This window comes from Carassius auratus, chromosome 37 (genome assembly GCF_003368295.1).
Source record: "Carassius auratus strain Wakin chromosome 37, ASM336829v1, whole genome shotgun sequence".
In the NCBI taxonomy this organism is placed as follows: domain Eukaryota; kingdom Metazoa; phylum Chordata; class Actinopteri; order Cypriniformes; family Cyprinidae; genus Carassius; species Carassius auratus.
The window spans coordinates 87,739-106,917 of NC_039279.1; the positions used below are offsets into that span (position 1 = coordinate 87,739).

The 19,179-nt window shown below is 34.9% G+C and overlaps 1 protein-coding gene across 3 annotated transcripts; it reads left to right on the forward strand.

Moving 5' to 3' along the window:
• The first annotated feature begins 500 nt into the window (after positions 1 to 500).
• On the forward strand, positions 501 to 18,605 carry LOC113055800 (nidogen-1-like). Of its 3 annotated transcripts, XM_026222164.1 has the most exons (11): positions 501 to 1,016; positions 1,938 to 2,004; positions 2,099 to 2,125; positions 13,033 to 13,431; positions 13,525 to 13,617; positions 16,543 to 16,676; positions 16,781 to 17,059; positions 17,221 to 17,316; positions 17,431 to 17,587; positions 17,707 to 17,789; positions 17,881 to 18,605. In XM_026222164.1, the coding sequence occupies exons 2-11, from the start codon at positions 1,956 to 1,958 to the stop codon at positions 17,959 to 17,961; spliced, it is 1,398 nt and encodes a 465-aa protein (XP_026077949.1). In that variant the 5' UTR covers positions 501 to 1,016; positions 1,938 to 1,955; the 3' UTR covers positions 17,962 to 18,605. The 3 variants fall into 3 exon arrangements, with proteins under 3 accessions (XP_026077949.1, XP_026077950.1, XP_026077948.1); XM_026222165.1 differs by lacking the exon at positions 501 to 1,016 and having other exon boundaries at positions 1,932 to 2,004; XM_026222163.1 differs by lacking the exons at positions 501 to 1,016; positions 1,938 to 2,004; positions 2,099 to 2,125 and having other exon boundaries at positions 12,908 to 13,431.
• The last annotated feature ends 574 nt before the right edge of the window (positions 18,606 to 19,179 follow it).

The window sequence follows — 19,179 nt, forward strand, 5'->3', positions numbered from 1 at the left end:
TCAGCTTTAATAAATTCCACTATTTCTATTTACATTTTTCTGGATTATTTTTTTTTGTCTCCACTCCTTTTAATAATTTTATTCAAGTTTCTTAATCATAAAGCAAGTCTAATTAATTAAAATCATGAAACTTATACATTTTCACATCAATTTAATAAAAGTTTAGCAAAAAGTACATGTAAGGGCCCTATGAAATGTTTTATTTTTTATGACCGTCATTTTTATTGTTACCAAATTTAGTTTTAGCACATATAATTATTTGAACACTTAAAACAACTTAATATATATATTATTTATTTATTTTTATTTTATTTTTCAAATCAAGGCATGAATTGATTTTTTTTTATCAAATCAAGGCATGAAACAGTCATTTAATTTATCTTTTAATAACTGAAAATTAAGCAAACTTTTTTTGCCAAACAAAGAGGATTTACTATTAAAATTAAATTTTTATTTAGGGTATGTGACGAGGGGGGTGGGCCGAGAAACGTGGGAAGAGAGTGAGGCCGGTGGAGTGATTGTGAAATGAGTGACACCTGCTCCACTCACCGGTCTTGATTCCCACGGAGAAGATCAGAAGGATACAAAAGAGCAACAACGACAGTGAAGGACATGAGAGGACCAGGCTTGGACTTTATTTTGCGTGGGGCTTATTAAAATAATTAGCATGAATCTTTCCAGTCACCTTTGGCTCACTCCCTGGAGGGTTGGTTTGACTGTTGTTGTGAAGTTGCTTTGGAAAAAGTTGCTCATCATCATTCCATCTGCATTCATCTATCTATCAGAGTGAAGGAGTTTCTAAAGGATGCACACAAGGAAGTGATCCGTTCAAATAACTATCTTCATGTCGCATGTGTTGAGAAACTTTTAGAGAAAATACATCAGGTTTCAGTACAGGTCCACCCACAGTTCTGGGGCGCTGATGAGATTGTGAGAGCTGGAGATCATCATCACTGTGTTCAGCTGCTGAAGAGAGAATCTCCCCGAGTGTGTTCTGCAGCAGCATTTGACCTCCGGTAAAGTCATTTATTTATTTATTTGCAAATTTGCACAAAAAAAAATTTAAAGTTAATTTGAGAAAAATTTGTATAAAGTATACACAGACACACTACCAGTCAAAATTTCTGAACAGTGAGATTTTTTTTTTATGTTTTTAAGAATTCTCTTCTGCTCACCGAGCCTGAATTTATTTGATCTAAAAAACAGCAAATGCAGTAATATTGTGAAATATTTTTACTAATAAATTAACTGCTTTCTATTTGAATCTATTTTTAAAATAGAATTTATTACTGTGATTTCGAATTTTTAGCATCATTACTCCAGTCTTCATATCATATGATCTTCAGAAATCATTCTAATTTTCCGATTTGCTGCTCATTTATTATTATGTTGAAAACAGCAGAATATTTCAGGCTTTTTTGATTATCAGAAAGTTCATAAGAACAGCATTTATCTAAACTTTAAATCTGTCTTTATCATCACTTTTGATCAATTTAAAGCATCCTTGCTAAATAAAAGTATTAATTTCTATAATTTCTCTTTGAAAAAATTATATATGTGTTTGTGTGTACTCAACTGTTTTAAATATTATTAATGATAATAATAATAATAATAGTAATATTTTTGGAGCGGATTATTATAATTATTTCTGAAGATCATGACACTGAAGACTTGAGTAATGATGCTGAAAATACAGCTTTGATCACAGAAATAAATTACGTTTTAAAATATATTCTAATAGAAAGCTCTTGTTTTAAATTGTAAAAACAGTTTCACAATATTACTGCTTTTGATGTATTTTGGATCAAATGCAGGCTTGGTGAGCAGAAGAGAATTCTTAAAAAAAAAAAAAACTGAAACATATTACCATAAAAAAAACTTTTGACCGGTATAGTGTGTGTGTATATGTATATATTTGTATGTATATGTCTGTGCAGGAGTTTCCGTCGGTCACAATGAGGTTTCTGATCTTTCTGTGTGTGTCTCTTCTGCTGCTGATTAATAGTGAGAGTTTTATTCGTCATGTACTTTAATCATATTGTAAATAGGTGAACATTCTTAATATTAATTCATTATGTTTATACTGTGTATTTAACAGGCAAAATTATCAATGGACAAACTACAGGTACAATATTGTGTGTGCATATGTATAGATATATGTATATATGTGTGTGTGTGTGTGTGTGTGTGTGTGTGTGTGTGTGTGTGTGTGTGTGTGTGGTTTTTTTTTTTTTTTTTTTTTTTTTTAACTTATAATTTTTTTTAATATTTTATAATATTTCCATCTTTAGTTTTACATAAAAATAAAATGCAAAAATCAATAATTTAATAATATTGATAATAATAATTGTATTCCTTGTATTGTATTGAAACAGAGTTTTATCAGATAAACAAAGCTAAATGTCTTTGGAATTTTGGAAATTTATGAAATGCACAAACACTCAACACTTTCATTTTCATTTCATGATGCATATTCAGCAGACCATCAGTGATTAACAGTTATATTAATAATAATAATAATAATAATAATAATAATAATAATAATCATCATATCTATGTAATTAATTGTCTACATTGGCAGGAAAAGAATAGTCTGTATTTGAAAACTTACTTACTGAAAAAAAAATTGTTTTGACAAAAAGACTGTTTTAAATAAATATTATTTATATAAATATTTTCTTCAGCTTGCTGTATAATTGACTGGTTTAAAGTTGAAAAATGTCATCTGTCCAGATGCCACACATTTGTTTTTCAGTTCCAACAGTAACATTCCAACTCATCTTTGACAAATTAAATGTGTGCTGTGCAGATCATAGCGCTGATAAAGCTGTATCAGAAGAAAAGATAACTAGAAAGTAACCAGAAAGTTAAAATATAGATTGAAATGTACTGTTAATATGTCACAAAATATGTCATTTGATCAGAGTCTGTAATCTTTAGTGCTGGTGAATGTCATAAAGATATTATGAAATATCTTTAAAAAAATGTTCTTCCTCATTTCATGCATACCAATAACTGATATAAATATTAATACGATGATATATCTCAAGAATGGTTTATCGAAACCTGTTTGATTTGCTTGTGATTGTTGTTAGTAATCTCTAATAACAAGGTGCTGGGAAGTTTGTTGTAATTTTAAAATACAGCAAAAAGCACCCAATTGTAGTTTATCCACTAATATTTTAATATTCATTAGTCTGTATGATGTGTGTGCTGTAGATCTGCCCACTTCCAACCCTCTACGCTCCCACTTTTCCAGAGCTTTGAGTCTTTCTTTATTTTATATTTTTATCTGAGGTATGTGTAACAGCAAAATCTAATGTGCCCACTTTAAGCTACTGAGTTGTTTGATTCTGGAGTAGCTAGGTCGACATGCTTTCTGACTTTGATGTATTTTGTTTACTTCCTCATTCTTCTGTCTGCATCACTACGCACAATTTATTGGCTCCAAAAACCACTAATGCATAATGTCCAATTTAGTATCCAAACTAAAAGAGAGTCTTACAAACGTCCATCATCTGTCATGCTGTTGTGGTTAAAAACCTTTGGCCTTTCCGGATCAAACATCTACCTACAGCAGTGGGAAGGAAACCTGTTTACACTGAAATCTCTGGAATGTTCACATTAACACTCAATTGTCAACATGAGAATAACACATCACCTTTTTACACACATTTAGGCTCCTACGGTATGATAGACCTGTACTAAAACAGCGGGATTTCATGACATGTGTTCATGTGTTTATGAAATCATTTTTAATAATAAAATAAGCTATATAGGCAATAATATACTTAGCTAAAAATTAACTGTGTATTCCATTGCAAAAAAAAACAATCCCCATTCAGGGACTCGCATGGCAGGCAAACTATAAAAAGCCTTTATTGTAAGACAGGGCTACATGTAAAAAAAAAAAAAAAAACACCAATGTGTATCAGCCCAAGCAGGCGTTCAGCAGGGTGTTAGACAACAGAGAATGAAAACCAGTTAAACAGATACACCTGTGACTACATTTTCACAATCTAACTACTAGATGTCTCTTAGAAGTTTATAAACTTGCTCTGAATAAATACATCTGTGACTATACATTTTTAGATTCTGATCACTAGATCTATCTTGGGTATTTATAAAATATAATTTGTTGAATAAAGTCGTTATTTTTGTTTTCTTCGGAAATGAGCCTTTAAAAAAAAAAAAATAGTGCAGTGTTCCTTTAAGCAGTGAAATCAATATATATATATTTTTTTTTTTTGCTTTAAAACTTGATCATATTTTAGCCTAATGTGTTTATTTGTGACATTTGTGAAATGCACAAATTCCAAACCGTTCTGTGTTCAGTCCATTTCAGGATGCATGCAGATTCAGAAAGTATGTTTTGTTTTGACATTAAAATAGTTTTTGGACAACAGGACAAAAAAATATCTTCACCTCAAAAGTTAGGTGTTAAGGCTGCATATTTGACCGATTCAGAGTCTCACTATTGCTAAAATATAATCAACTCAGATTGAAAATCATGCCACACATTTGTTTTTCAGTCTGTGTGGGGCTCATTAAATCAGCCGCAATACACAGAGATAATCTACTGTCCAGTCAGTTGGCCATTATGAAAACATAACATCCAGATGAACAGAACAAGAAAAACTCATTAGGCGATTTTTATATCTCTGAACTTCTGAACTTATTTCTTATGATTCCAACTTTACATCTCACATCTATGACTTTCTGTAATAACTGATCATTTATACACTATATATATATATATATATATATATATATATATATATATATATATATATATATATATATATATATATATATATATATATAGGCTAGTGTTTCAATTTAGATGAGAACTGAGTCCTCTTCTATTGTCCTTTTCAAACACTTTCGGCCTTGGACACTTGAGAGCACGTGCATGCGAAAGGAAGTATTGTGGCAAAATTAAATCAACTCTCATCAGCATAAGAGACAGGCTCACTTTTGGGTTATAATTAAAAAGAAAGCTTTTATTCCTTTGCAAAGAAGGTCAGACAGTCATAGAGTAACACTGAGTTCCTGCAATCAAGGTTACAAAGTCTTAGCAGCTGTATTTTTCCATGGATAACATAAAACACACTCTCTGTGGTTTGTTTCTCACACATTTAGGACTTTGATGACCCTCTCAGGTCATTCTCAGACATCTGTTTGCCCTTCGGGTTTGTGGGTTTGCATTTTTATGATTCGGTCTACTGTCCATGTCCAGAAAGGTAAGAAAAACATCATCAAAGTAGTCCATGTGACATCAGAGGGTCCGTTAGAATGTTTTGAAGCATCGAAAACATATTTTGGTCGAAAAATAGCAAAAACTACGATTTTATTCAGCATTGTCTTCTCTTCCGTGTCTGTTGTTAGACCGTTCAAAACAAAGCAGTTGGTGATATCCTGTTCGCGAACGAAGAATTGTAACCGGATCTTTTTGAACCAGTTCACCAAATCGAACTGAATCATTTTAAACGGTTCGCATCTCCAATACGCATTAATCCGCAAATGACTTAAGCTGTTAACTTTTTTAATGTGGCTGACACTTACTCCAACATAGAAAGCTGGTTGAACACAGTTCACTCTAGTGTCTTTGCATTGAATGGAAGAAGGGATACCGGTCTGTAGTTTTCAAGAAGCGCTGGATTTAGAGATGGTTTCTTAAGCAGTGGTCTTACCCGAGCCTGCTTGAATGAAGAGAGGAGTTGATAATGTGAGTAAGCGAAGGTATGACTGAAGGAGAGATCGCTTGAAGGAGGTCAGTGGGGATCGGATCAAGTGGACAAGTAGTAGGATGATTGGACAGGAGAAGTTTGGAAACGTCCATCTTTGAGAGTGGAGTGCGATGGAGGAGGTGGTGGAGGCGGATTAAGAAGAGCAGAGGATGTTTTGGTAGTAGGATGTTTTAGCAGTGAAGACATTTGCAGAGAAGGAAGAGAGGAGAGACTGATAAACACTGAGGTTGGTAGAGTTTCTTGATTTATGCTATTTCCTCTCTGCAGCCCTGAGTTTAGAGCGATGTTCACGGAGAACCTGAGACAGCCAGGGGGCAGATGGGGTGGTGCGTGCTGGTCTAGATGACAGTGGGCAAAAGTTGTCCAAGTAATCGCATAAAGTGGAGCAAAGAGTGTCCGTAGCACTGTTCGAGTCCAGAGCTGAAGACTGAGATAGTGAAGGAAATGAGGATGAAACCACAGAAGATGGAGGGAGAGAGTGAGCGTAGGTTCCGTCGAAAGGTGACCTGCGTTGGAGTGTGTGCCGCTTCAGGAGTGAGTGCTAGGTTAGCAGTAATGAGGAAGTGGTCTGAGGTGTGCAGTGGAGCAACTGAAGAGGTGTCCACAGAGCAACAGCGCGTGTAGATGAGGTCCAGTTGGTTGCCTGATTTGTGTGTCGCTGTAGTACACTCGCTTGAGATCAAATGAGGTGAGCAGAGTGTTGAAGTCAGCAGCCTGGGGTTTATCTAGGTGGATGTTGAAGTCACCAAGCAGTACCAGAGGAGTACCATCTTCGGGAAAGTTCGATAGCAGCACATCCAACTTCTCCAAGAAGTTTCCCTATTTACCTGGGGGATGATACAATTTTAACAGGGTGGGTTATAGTAATGGCATGCGATTCAAATGAACCATTACCTGTAGGTGATGGCTGAAGATCAAATTTCCATTCCATTCCATATAAATAGCTTATCACAAAAAAAAATGCCATTAAGCCAGTTTATTTGGATTTACACTTTTGACATGCACACACTGCATGAATATCCAGGGTTTCGCACTGTTACCGCATACTGTTTTTAAAAGCACATGTGATATTTATCTAATTTGGGTCCTAATTGCGCAACAACCAGCATATGAACTGTTGTACAGAAATTTAAAAAATGAAATTGTAAATGTGCCCCTTCCCCACCCAAGTCGTCTGTTAAAGAGTCTTAAACAGGGACTGGTGGGATGTTGTGCTGCTCCACTTCATAGACACTGAGTGAAAAAGGTAGTTTTATAATGATGAGACATTATGCTATTTCTACGTCACTGCGCATAAGTAGTACTTTCCAGTTCGGTTTTCAATCCTATCAAGTGTTTACATGTCCTCTGGCTCGGATTACACCCCTTACAATCCGATCGAAATTTTATCTGATTACTGTCATGACTCTGGACCCGGTGTGTCTCCTTCTCACCACCAGAGGGCGCCATTATCCCATCTTCCGGACTCATTCACCTTCATATGGAAGCATATGGGTAGCATTATTCAATTTGGGATGTAATATGCAAAATGACATTGCAATATGTAAAATGGCAATGCATTTCTGTATATACATTTCCATTTTCCAATACATTTGTGCAACGTTTGGTGCAAAATGAAAATGAAAATTAAATTACATAATTTTCATTTGCCATTTACTACACCAGTTTTAATATGTAAAATGAATATTAATTTTAACGCTTTATAAGTTGCAAAATTAAAATGAAAATGTATTACAGAAATGATTAGATATGTCTAACATGTTAAAGCAAAAACTGTGGCAAAATGATCATTTAAATGCTATTTTTCTTAATTGCATTAACACTCACAGTCAAGACACTTACGATTGCATTTTCATTCGGTGTCCCGCAATGAATGTAGCAAAACTCAATGTGCACATTGAAAATGCATTCCGAGCCGATCACGTGTCCCCGCCCTCGCGCCACGTCAATCATTGTGTGAACAAGGCGGGGCTTGCAGAAGGTCAGAGACTCAAATCTCAAGAAGAGGATTTAATCAAGTGAGACAACATGGACAAGACAGTTGGTCCGTGTATGTTTTGATCATTTCGGTTTATGGCTTCAATATTTCATTCGCACTTGTGGGCGGAGCTGAAACGCTGCTTTCATCTGATTGGTCGAATCGGATCGGTTTTCATCTGACAGCCTTCAGCTCGGTCTTGTCATTCTTTCAGGCAGAATAAGAGTCAGTGCGAGTGAAGCACTGAAACGTCTGAAACTACGCTCACTGTTAATTAGCATAATATTTGAATCAGATGTAGCTGGGCACATAATTCGTGCTGCTGAGACCTGCAAATTATTTATAGGTTGTAGTATTGTATGAATATTGTCCCACTGATAAAAACAGTGCAAATAGTTCTGTCCCTTTGGATAACAGTGAAGTGGAAATAAATATAGTTAAATTTATGAAATAAAATTAAATAGGATTTTTTGGGAAGGTAAGTCTGGCCAGTTATACAAGCAACACGAGTCAGACGAGTCTAAAGATATGAGCTGAATTGGGTGAAACATTAAAGTTTTCGGTATAAGTTGCATCAGTCCAAAAATACGTCATGACGAGGAAAAAAACATATATAAGTCGCACTGGACTATATGTCACATTTATTCAAAACCAAGAGAAAACATTACCATCTACAGCCGCGAGAGGGCGCTCTGGGGTAGGCTACAGGAGCACTGAGCACCATAGAGCTAATTTTACTATTTTTATTTAGAAATGTAACTATATTCATTTTTACAATTATTTATTAATGTCACACACACACACACACACACACACACACATACCTAGTGCCTTATGACTTAAAAGATGAGAGTGGTAAATGTTACAGACATGGAACTGTTCAGTCTATTATTGATTTTAATTTCCACTTCACTGTTATCCAAAGGGACAGAACTATTTGCACTGTATTTATCAGTGGGACAATATTCGTACAATACTACAACCTATAAATAATTTGCAGGTCTCAGCATCAGTATTATGTGCCCAGCTACATCTGATTCAAATATTATGCTAATTAACAGTGAGCGTAGTTTCAGACGTTTCAGTGCTTCACTCGCACTGACTCTTATTCTGCCTGAAAGAATGACAAGACCGAGCTGAAGGCTGTCAGATGAAAACCGATCCGATTCGACCAATCAGATGAAAGCAGCGTTTCAGCTCCGCCCACAAGTGCGAATGAAATATTGAAGCCATAAACCGAAATGATCAAAACATACACGGACCAACTGTCTTGTCCATGTTGTCTCACTTGATTAAATCCTCTTCTTGAGATTTGAGTCTCTGACCTTCTGCAAGCCCCGCCTTGTTCACACAATGATTGACGTGGCGCGAGGGCGGGGACACGTGATCGGCTCGGAATGCATTTTCAATGTGCACATTGAATTTTGCTACATTCATTGCGGGACACCGAATGAAAATGCAATCGTAAGTGTCTTGACTGTGAGTGTTAATGCAATTAAGAAAAATAGCATTTAAATGATCATTTTGCCACAGTTTTTTGCTTTAACATGTTAGACATATCTAATCATTTCTGTAATACATTTTCATTTTAATTTTGCAACTTATAAAGCGTTAAAATTAATATTCATTTTACATATTAAAACTGGTGTAGTAAATGGCAAATGAAAATTATGTAATTACATTTTCATTTTCATTTTGCACCAAACGTTGCACAAATGTATTGGAAAATGGAAATGTATATACAGAAATGCATTGCCATTTTACATATTGCATTGTCATTTTGCATATTACATCCCAAATTGAATAATGCTACCCATATGCTTCCATACCTTCACTCCTGGTTTTCTGAGGTGTATGCGTGTTGTAGTGAAGGGAAGTTCGATTCTTTTCCGCAAACCGGTTCTTTCGGACGGTTCGATTTAATAAACCGGTTGAAAAAACAGCGGTTCTTTTACGCTCGACGTAATGACGTCATTGGCGATGATGTAATTGCGTCACGTCTATCAAACATTCAAATATATAAAGTCAGTACTCATAACTTTAGTCAGTTAAAAACCTCATAATCATGAAAAGTTTACATTTGAATTTTGCAACAACACCCAAATACAGTAACAGCAATAATGTGCATATGAGGATTTAAGTCTTGAAGATATAAAGTAAATAAATTAGGTGTCATCAGCGCAGAAACCATGATCCACTTACTAAACATAATCCATTGCGATGTATTTGTTATTAAATGAACTTACGTTTCGCCAGATTGCCCTTCATCCAAGCCCTCGAAATACCCGCGCTCATAATATTACTAGTACAGAATCAGAATCAATCACCAAAAGAATCACTTCGGTTCTGTGAGTCAGTTGGCTTCACGCTGAATCGCGCATGCGCAGTATCATCAATTCATCGGTTCTCAATTCACGAGGCTGCAAGAGTTGCAACTATGGCAGCTGAGAAGGCCATTCTTTGTGTTCTTTGTGAAGAATTTTCGGAGACATCTATTTAGCCTCACATTCTGACTTTATTTTTAGTTCATACGGTTTTAATACCCTGTATTTTCTTTCTCATTTTTAGGAAAAGCACTTAATTACCATTTGTTTATTTCTATACCAAATGTCATATACTAATAGGCCTATCCTCGGTTGTTGCGTATACCAAGCTGCAACGAACACATTTGTACATTATTTTCCTCGATTCCAGAGAAATCGTAATGCATTGTGAAAATCTAAGAATAGATTATACATCGATTTATCGTCCCAGCCGAAAGTAGGAATTATTAAGAATCAGAATCAATAAGCAGAATCGGAATCGGGATCATTACAATTCAAACAATGCCCAACCGGTTCACTCCGAACAGAAGTGATATTTTAACATTTCTGTTCCTGCATTCCTCTGATATTATTACCGTTCCGAAACTGGTATGGGTGCAATAAATACCGGTTAATAACTTTACTTTTTTAAAACAATATTATTTGCCTATAATTTGCCTAATGATAATAATATATAATAATAAAGAAGCCTACAGCGTTTACTTTACTCAAAAAGAAAAGGAAAAAATAGAGATCTAACGTTAGCCAATTACCTTGGCTAAAAAAAATCTATCAACACTTCAAACAAAAACATCAAAGTATTATTAAGATATTAAAAATGTTTAATGCATTGTTAAAAAAAAAACACTTGTAGCCTATAATATTGCATTTTGAGAGTGAAAAAAAAAAACTTAAGTCACAGCTCACCGCATTTTATTAGCCTTATTACTTTCCCGAAAATAATGAAGGCTGAAATGCCTGTAGTTTAAAGCAAAAGGTTTACAGACATTATAAAAACAGTTATTAGTTTCTCTCCAAAACAAATCCTCTAAAGTTTAGGCTAAAAAAACGGCAATCCAAAAACTAACCCAAATGTTTCCATGTTCCCGACATATCTGGATGCTAAAATAATATTTATTATATAGTGTTTACTTTTATTGACATAAAACATCATCTTTCACATCGGCTTTATCAGCACAGTGAGGTTCGGTCACGCTGAATGCAACATTTGTACAAACGGAGCAGAGTAGCTTTTTATTTGTTTCTTTAACGTTATTTATTTATTTTGATAATGAACAGGCTTTAATATAGCTAAATAATATTGTGTCAGCGCAATGGTCATAAAGCTGATTGGTTATATGCTAGGAGCAAGACATTAGCCTATTCAAAGCTTTCAGCTTTTGCAAAATAATTAAAACTATAAAGCTTTTGCTAAATAGGCCTATAAGAAACTTCTCTCTGCTATTTCGTTTTCCTTTCCGAAAACTGTGGAACGTGTCACAATGAATCGTAATTTAGCACATTTTTTCTTTCGTTTTGTTAATCTGTCGATATGATTTAAGTGAAATATATTTAGTGTATATGCCTATTCCTTTTTATGTAAGCATATAGTTTTTCTGTATTCTCTATTCACAGAAGCGCTGCAGGTGCGTGTGATCTGTTGAATTCATCTCTCACTATCCTCCTATAAACTCTAAGGGCTATGCATTGCGACTTGCCTATGATGAGTTCATTACATTTGCTTCAATAAAACTGAACGTAACTTTTTCAGAAACTATCAAAAATATGCCATTACAAAAGAAGAAAAACACAATGAAAATGAAAAAAAAAATGAACTCAGTCGCACAAAACAGAATCTTCAAATATGCTTCATTTTTTGTTAATTTTTTTTTTTCAAAGATTCGTTTTTGCTAATCGTGGATTCTGAATGCATTGCCACAGATTTCGCTTATGCTTTGCAGTTTTTCGTTTGGTGTTTTGACACAAACCTCTTGGTAACCGTGATCAATATTATTCGCATATTAAGTAGGCCTAATACAAGGCACAACGTATTGCATACAATTCACAGCGAGAGCTTTTTCTTTTTTTATTAATTCAGAGAACAAAAACATACAAAAGTATAAACATACATCACATAATATCAACCCCCCCAAAAAAAGAAGAATACAATAGAACTAAAGGAAAGAAAAAGAAACTAAAGGCCAAAATCTAAACAAAATTACAAAAGGAGATCAAAGGCAGAGCAAATTCTAACAGTCCTTAAAGCTTTCTTATTAGTAGATACTGAGATTACATTAAAATAGTTTTCCATTTATTTTAGGAAAACAGAGAAGACAGGTTTACAGTTGGAGAATTAGCATTTTTGAATGTGAAATTTGCTTAGGAATTATTATTTTTTTAAATTAATAACAAAACTGATATTTTAGTTTGTGGGGTCAGAGTCATAATACCCAGATATAATGCTTTTCATATGTACTGAGAAGCCTGGCAAAATCTTACACTTGACAAACACACCAATGTCATCCCAAAGTTTCTGAGTGTAGTGACATGACCAAAATAAGTGTACCATAGTTTCTTCAGAACTCAAGAGTGTTCTTCTTTACATGGTAGAACCTGTGCATGAGCTTAAAATAAATGTCTTTTTCTGGCATGTCATGTGGAAGCATTAGTTCTCTGTATCTTGGTGGATATCATCCTCGTATAGAATATAGAAGATGGAGTTGTTTCTCGTGAAGTTTACGGCTCTCGCTATGATCAGTGCAGTCACTACAGATCTGAACCATTCCAAGTTAAAGCTTGTCCTGGAGATTATTATGTCTACAAATTTACCAGACCAACTGTTTCAATCCCATTACCAGTATACTGTGCAGGTATTGTGTACATTCATTCATTATTATATCTGACATGCTTATCATCAGTTGTACTGTTGGTTTTTATATTATAATCTTGAATAAATTAAATCTGATGTATGTGATGTTCTCTTTCTGCCTCTTTATAATAGTACCTTTCACCACCCCAAGTGTGGACCCCTGCTATAACTACACCAGTCTGGATGAGCCTTGGAGAGCCACTGACTATTCTAATAATATCTCTTACTACAATATCATGTGTGATAATAATGTGGAGTGGAATGGCTGGTACAGGATGTTCTACAATGGTCAAAAAACTCAGATGCCAGAATCATGTGTTAGTTATGGCATGTGTGGCACTGTTTACCCAATGTCACTCAACGGCCCTCACCCACAGCTGGAAGATGGAGTGGTCCTCCGTCAGGTCTGTACTTCTGTATGGGGTGGCTGCTGTGATTACACATCTCACCCTATAAGAGTCAAAGCCTGTCCTGGAAATTACTATGTTTATGAGTTTGTCAAGCCAATGTTTTGTGGAGCTTACTGTGCAGGTGAGTATTTACTAGTATGTAATTAAATTTACTTTTCTAAGTTGTGTTTAAAAATGTTTTATACTGATATAAAAAATTATAAAATATTCATAGCAGAAGCCTCAATCCAGTCCATCCCATCAGTGTCTACAACAACAGAGAGGATTTCACCCACAGAACCCATTACTCCACCAATCACAACCACTGGTACTGTCGTTTTCTTTTTAAACCTCATGAATATCTTTTTACTCATTTATTTTTATTACAAATAGTCTCTTAAAATGTATCTTTCTGTCCCATTACAAAAGAATATAGCATATAACTATAGTTAAAGTAGTAAAACTCAGATTAAATAGAATTTGGCACAAAGAAGATACAATTTAATAAGTGTTTTATGTGCAGACCACCAAACACAAAGAAATAAGAGGCTAAATGTTTTTACAAATAGTTCTTCTCAAAGTCAAGTTATTCCATTGCAAATGTTAATTATTTGTTTTGGCAAAATAAAGGTAGATATACGAACTCAAGTCAGTTTTCAACTTAGTCTTTTATATTGCCCCAGTAAATCGACTCGAGGAAAAGGACTCTTGAATATTTTAAAAGCAACTCAAGTCTTTGATCCTTAAATATTTCTGTAACTGATTTTCATCATGTCAAGATATGATACAGTCCATTATACTATAAACAAAGTAGATTTAATATGGTGCTCATTGTGTGTTATAAATAATCATACTCTTAAAAATTATAACCACAAATATGTAAATATTATGATGTATTATAATTTTTTTATAATTATTCATGAGTTGATATACCATTATAAGTGTTTTTATATATATATATATATATATATATATATATATATATATATATATATATTTATTTGTTAGGGGTGTAACAAAATTCATGGTTCGGTTCGATATGATACACTGATGTCACAGTTCGGTTCGGTAAGGTACGTTTTAGATACAGGAAAAATTAAAAACATCTCAACTTTTCAGAATGCCGCAAGCGCACCGCGGGTCATGTGACAAGAACTAACCAATCAGCTTCATCCTTTCCCGTAACAACGTTGAGAGCTCAGCCAAGATGAAGGAACAGCTGATCATAGTTGTATATGGATTGAAATTTTGAAATAAATTTAGTAGCAGGGCTAGCCTACTGCAAGCGCTTTTTAGAGCTGCAAATCCATTTATCCTGTGCTTAAATTTCCGCGTCTTCATGGAGAGAGCACGTCATGGTTGCTTAGCAAAGACAGACGCCTCAGGGGCGCAACTGCCCGAGCGCTTTGGAAAGGAGGAGAAAGATGCGCCTAGCGTTTTCCACGCGTTTTTAGGCACGATATGTGAACAGCCCCTAAGGCGCTCGCTCACTCAGCACGCGCTGAAGGCTCGTTGCAAAATGTCTAATGCATTTAACAGACCAGAAATATAAGATCCTAAAATAACCAACAGGTCTGGTGTTTGGGTGCACTTTGGATTCCCTGTAAGCTATAATGGTGATGATAGAATGAATGGTAAATAGTAAGGTCTCATATCCGCGGCTATAACGTAAATTAAGCCTACCAATCTTTTGCCCTGTTTGAATCAGTTGGAAATGTCTGCATAAATGCTGCAGGGATAGTTTGTTGCGTGTATGTTTCTCCTTTTTTTCGTCTTTTCCCAGATACTGACACAATAAGGTGATGTCGGCGTAAATGAGTTGACATGTTTGAAGTATTCCCGCTGGTGTTTTTTTTTTTTTTTTTTTTTTTTTTTTTATTCCAGCTGGTGCCTATTGTCATGTAGATGCGACATACTGTTGTTTTTTTTATCCACCACTCTCTTGCCATCACCATTATAGCTTACAGGGAATCCAAAGTGCACCCAAACACCAGACCTGTTGGTTATTGGAGGATCTTCTATTTCTGGTCTGTTAAACGCATTGGCCACCGCGTACCGTGCATGAACTGCTCGCTCACTCAGCGCGTACTGAGTGAGCGAGCGCCTGACTGAGTAGCCTAACATAAACATATAAGTTGGTGTTTTTTTCTTCTTCGGGGGTGTCAAAGGGCGTTGCCTGTTACGTTGTTTGGGTTATTGGGCTACCTTGTTGAACGCATATCATTATATTTCACTTTCTTTCTTTTTTTTCAAATATAATTAATTAGTCCAACGAACGGTTCAATACGAATACGCCTATTGTAACACCCCTAATATATATATATAAATATATATAAGCATTATGCATTCATCATAATTGCCTTAAGAATACCCTTATAATGTGTTATAAATATGGGCTTCATAGAAACACCATTTTTCTCACTATCTATTTATCTATCTATAACTATCTATGACTCCGGCTATTCAAACCAGATCTACATATTATGGCGTGACTGTCAATCCCAGAAAGTTAATCTTTAGGCTAAGATCATTTCAAAAGAATCATGTAAGTATTATTGGGAAAATTGTTAATTGTCCAGGATAGAACTTAAACTTTGAAACTGCTAGTTAAACTTTATTTTTCTGCTTAACATGAGAAAGTTCTGATTATTATATCTACGTTGTTTTTAGTAGATACAGTAAAGATTTCAAGAAGAAATCCCTAAACAGAAGCAGTACTTTTTCTGTCACATGGCCTCGCATGTATTTAAATGTAAAAATAGAATTGGCTACATATTAAAATGTGTTTTGTTTTGTTTTGGGTTTTTTCGGCCTCTGCTTGGGATGAAAATAAAGAGGCTGCAACTCTTGGAACTTTAATTGAATACCCATTACACAGTTTTAATGCATGACATGAAGCACATTAAAATCATGTAACCTAATGCAAAACTGTGGTTTTTCCTGATTTAGACAGTCCTGTACATGAATATTAGCAACCTTGGTATTTATGTGCAAAGACGGCAAATAAATATGCATTATCTTTTCTTTCTTTCATCTTTCATCCAAAAAAAAATATATATATATATCATTATTATTATTTCATAAGGAGATTTCCCCCATTTTCAGTTGTTTTACTTTACTACTGTAACATCCACATGAGTTGGCCACCAGATGTCATCATTATTTTGGTACTAATCACAGGCAGATTCAGACATGAGCCCCATTAATCTGTGAGAAATAATGTCAGATTTATTTACTTATTTTTCTCTTGCAGGACCAGCAGTATTTTATCCATTCGGCTCAGCAGCTGGAGACACAATAAATGCTGCTGTTGATGATGGAAACTCCTCAGTTATTCAGCTGTTGAGTCCATTTCTGTTCTTTGGCCGCACATACCAGCAGATTTATGTAAGAATTTGACTCCATCTTGATTCTTAGTCTTAATGTGAGTGGGTAATGCTTTATAAACTCATCCGTGATAAGTATTTGTGACAATATCTCTCATGTTGCAGGTTAATAATAATGGACACCTCACATTCAACCAGTCTTCATCAGCATTTGTCCCCTACTCATTCCCCGCTAGAGGAAGCCAAGATATAATTGCAGGTCTCTGGACTAATCTTGACAACCGTCAGAGAGGTGTAGTTTCATATCAACAGTTCACCAGTGGAAATGTTCTCACACGGGCCAATCGGGATATAAACACACATTTCCCAAATCTGACCTTCACCGCCTCTTGGGTCTTTGTTGCAACATGGGATAAAGTCGCTTACTTCAACTTAACCAACACAGTAAGATTGATGTTCTTCTGAAATGTGACTGTTTTCACTTTGTTCATCATTCATTTTCTGAATTCTAGCTCAAATTAATAAAGTGGACCTTAAAGACTGTAACCAAGAATACAATAATAAATTGCTAAGTTTAAAGTAATTTTATCTTTTAATTTTTGCAGGAAACATCGTTTCAAGTGGTATTAATTTCAGGCGGTGATTTTTCATTTATTCTGATGAATTATGGTGACATTGCTGTAACAGGACATCCAGTGCAGGTGAAGGAAACTTGTTTTCTGTATTGAGAACAACATTTTAATATCCACTACTGTATAAAAGTTCATGTTCTCTATATATACTGTTTAAATGAATAATGTTTTACACACTTTCAGGCTGGTTATGACACGATAAACTCCACACACTATTTTGTGATTCCTGGATCGATCAATGGCAGCTTCATCTCAAACCTCAGGAACTCCAGTAATGTTGATGTTCCCGGTCGATGGGTCTTCAGGGTGGACGGTGGACCAGGAAACGGCATCGTGAAAAGTACAAATATCTACAGATTATGTTTTGATAAATTTCCTATAATCCTATTCAGTGTTTATATGATTAGTGTCAACAAATACAAATAAGTATTTTAATTGTTTGTGTGTGTTTCCCTTTAGACAATGTCGTTGGATTACGAGTGAGACTTTCCTCATTTTTAGACCTGAATCAGAATGGCAGCGCTGAAATAGTTTTACAGCAAGTACGTCACGCATACTATGAATATTTATACAGAATACAGTTCAAATAGACCACATGGGGAACTTTGTTCTGTTTGTCCATCTGTGTTTCAGGTCAAGCAGGAGCTGGTCAAGTACGGTCTGCCAAACAACATCGAACTGAAGTTAAGAAAACTGCAAAAGATAAAGCCATAATTTCCTTCTCCTTCAGGAAGAGAAGTAAAACCAGCTCGTTTAGCATCTGACAACTAATATCCCTGATGACTGATGATGTAAAAGCTTCAGTTTTTCATTAAGGTGGTTCACAAAGGATTCAGACCGGGATAAAAGTATGATAAAAGAGGTCCATTAGATCCTCCTTTTTTTCCTTTTTTCTTTCCATATCAATCATGTTTTGTGTATCAGTTTAAACTTTACTGTAAGTAAAAATCTTTGTCTCATTCACCTTCATTAGAACATCACTTATAAGGATTCAATAATTAAATTAAAATAATATAGAGTTTAATTTGAATGCAATGTACATCGCTTTGAATGAAAGAATCTGCCAAATGCCTAATTCTCTCTCATTAATACGGGCGTCTAAGTTTGTGGCTTAATAAAATATATTTTATTTGACTGTAAGTCAAGTCAAAGTCTATATGTAAGGGTTATGTTTAGTTTTCATTGTGTGTTCTGTTGACCTGTTCCTGATTAGCATTCTGTTCACCTGTGTATGATTCATTTAATCGTCAGCTCCTTAGTTTGCTTCACTTAAACTCTCAGTTCTCTCTTAGCCTCTGTCTGTTCTCATCTATGTTAAATTGGTTCTCATGCTTGTACTCTTTGTATTCGGATTTACTAAATTAAAAGACTTGTCTGTCATCTCCATCGTGATCACTTCATCTGCATCACCAACCCATGACACTATACAACAAAGCAGCTTCACAGAAATAAACAGGACAACAGCAGAACCAGTGATGAAACTTGTGCTGTATATCAGCTTTAACAAGACAGTATAGTGTCATTGTTCAGCTCAGTTCAGTTTAATGTTGATTTAGTTCAATGCAATAATTTAAATGTTGTTAAAGAAACTTACAGTACACTTATTACAGGGACAATCACCTGGTATTGAGTTACAACATGATATGAACACTTATTTTGAATATGTGGAAGCATGAATGAGTTTGATAATTGTGCCAAAAGCCAAGATATTCTACTTTTAACACAGCATCTTAAAAACAACTCACACACTGAAAAAAAAATCAGCATGAACAGCTAGAAGTTTTTAAGTCTGATTAATTTGTACACTAAACTGGTTTACAGATGAGTAAATGAACTATAAACACAAAAACAAAGATCTAAGAGAAAACTATCAGCCTAGTAACTTAAGTAATCAAATTATTACCAAAACACAGTCAGGACAGAAAACACGCC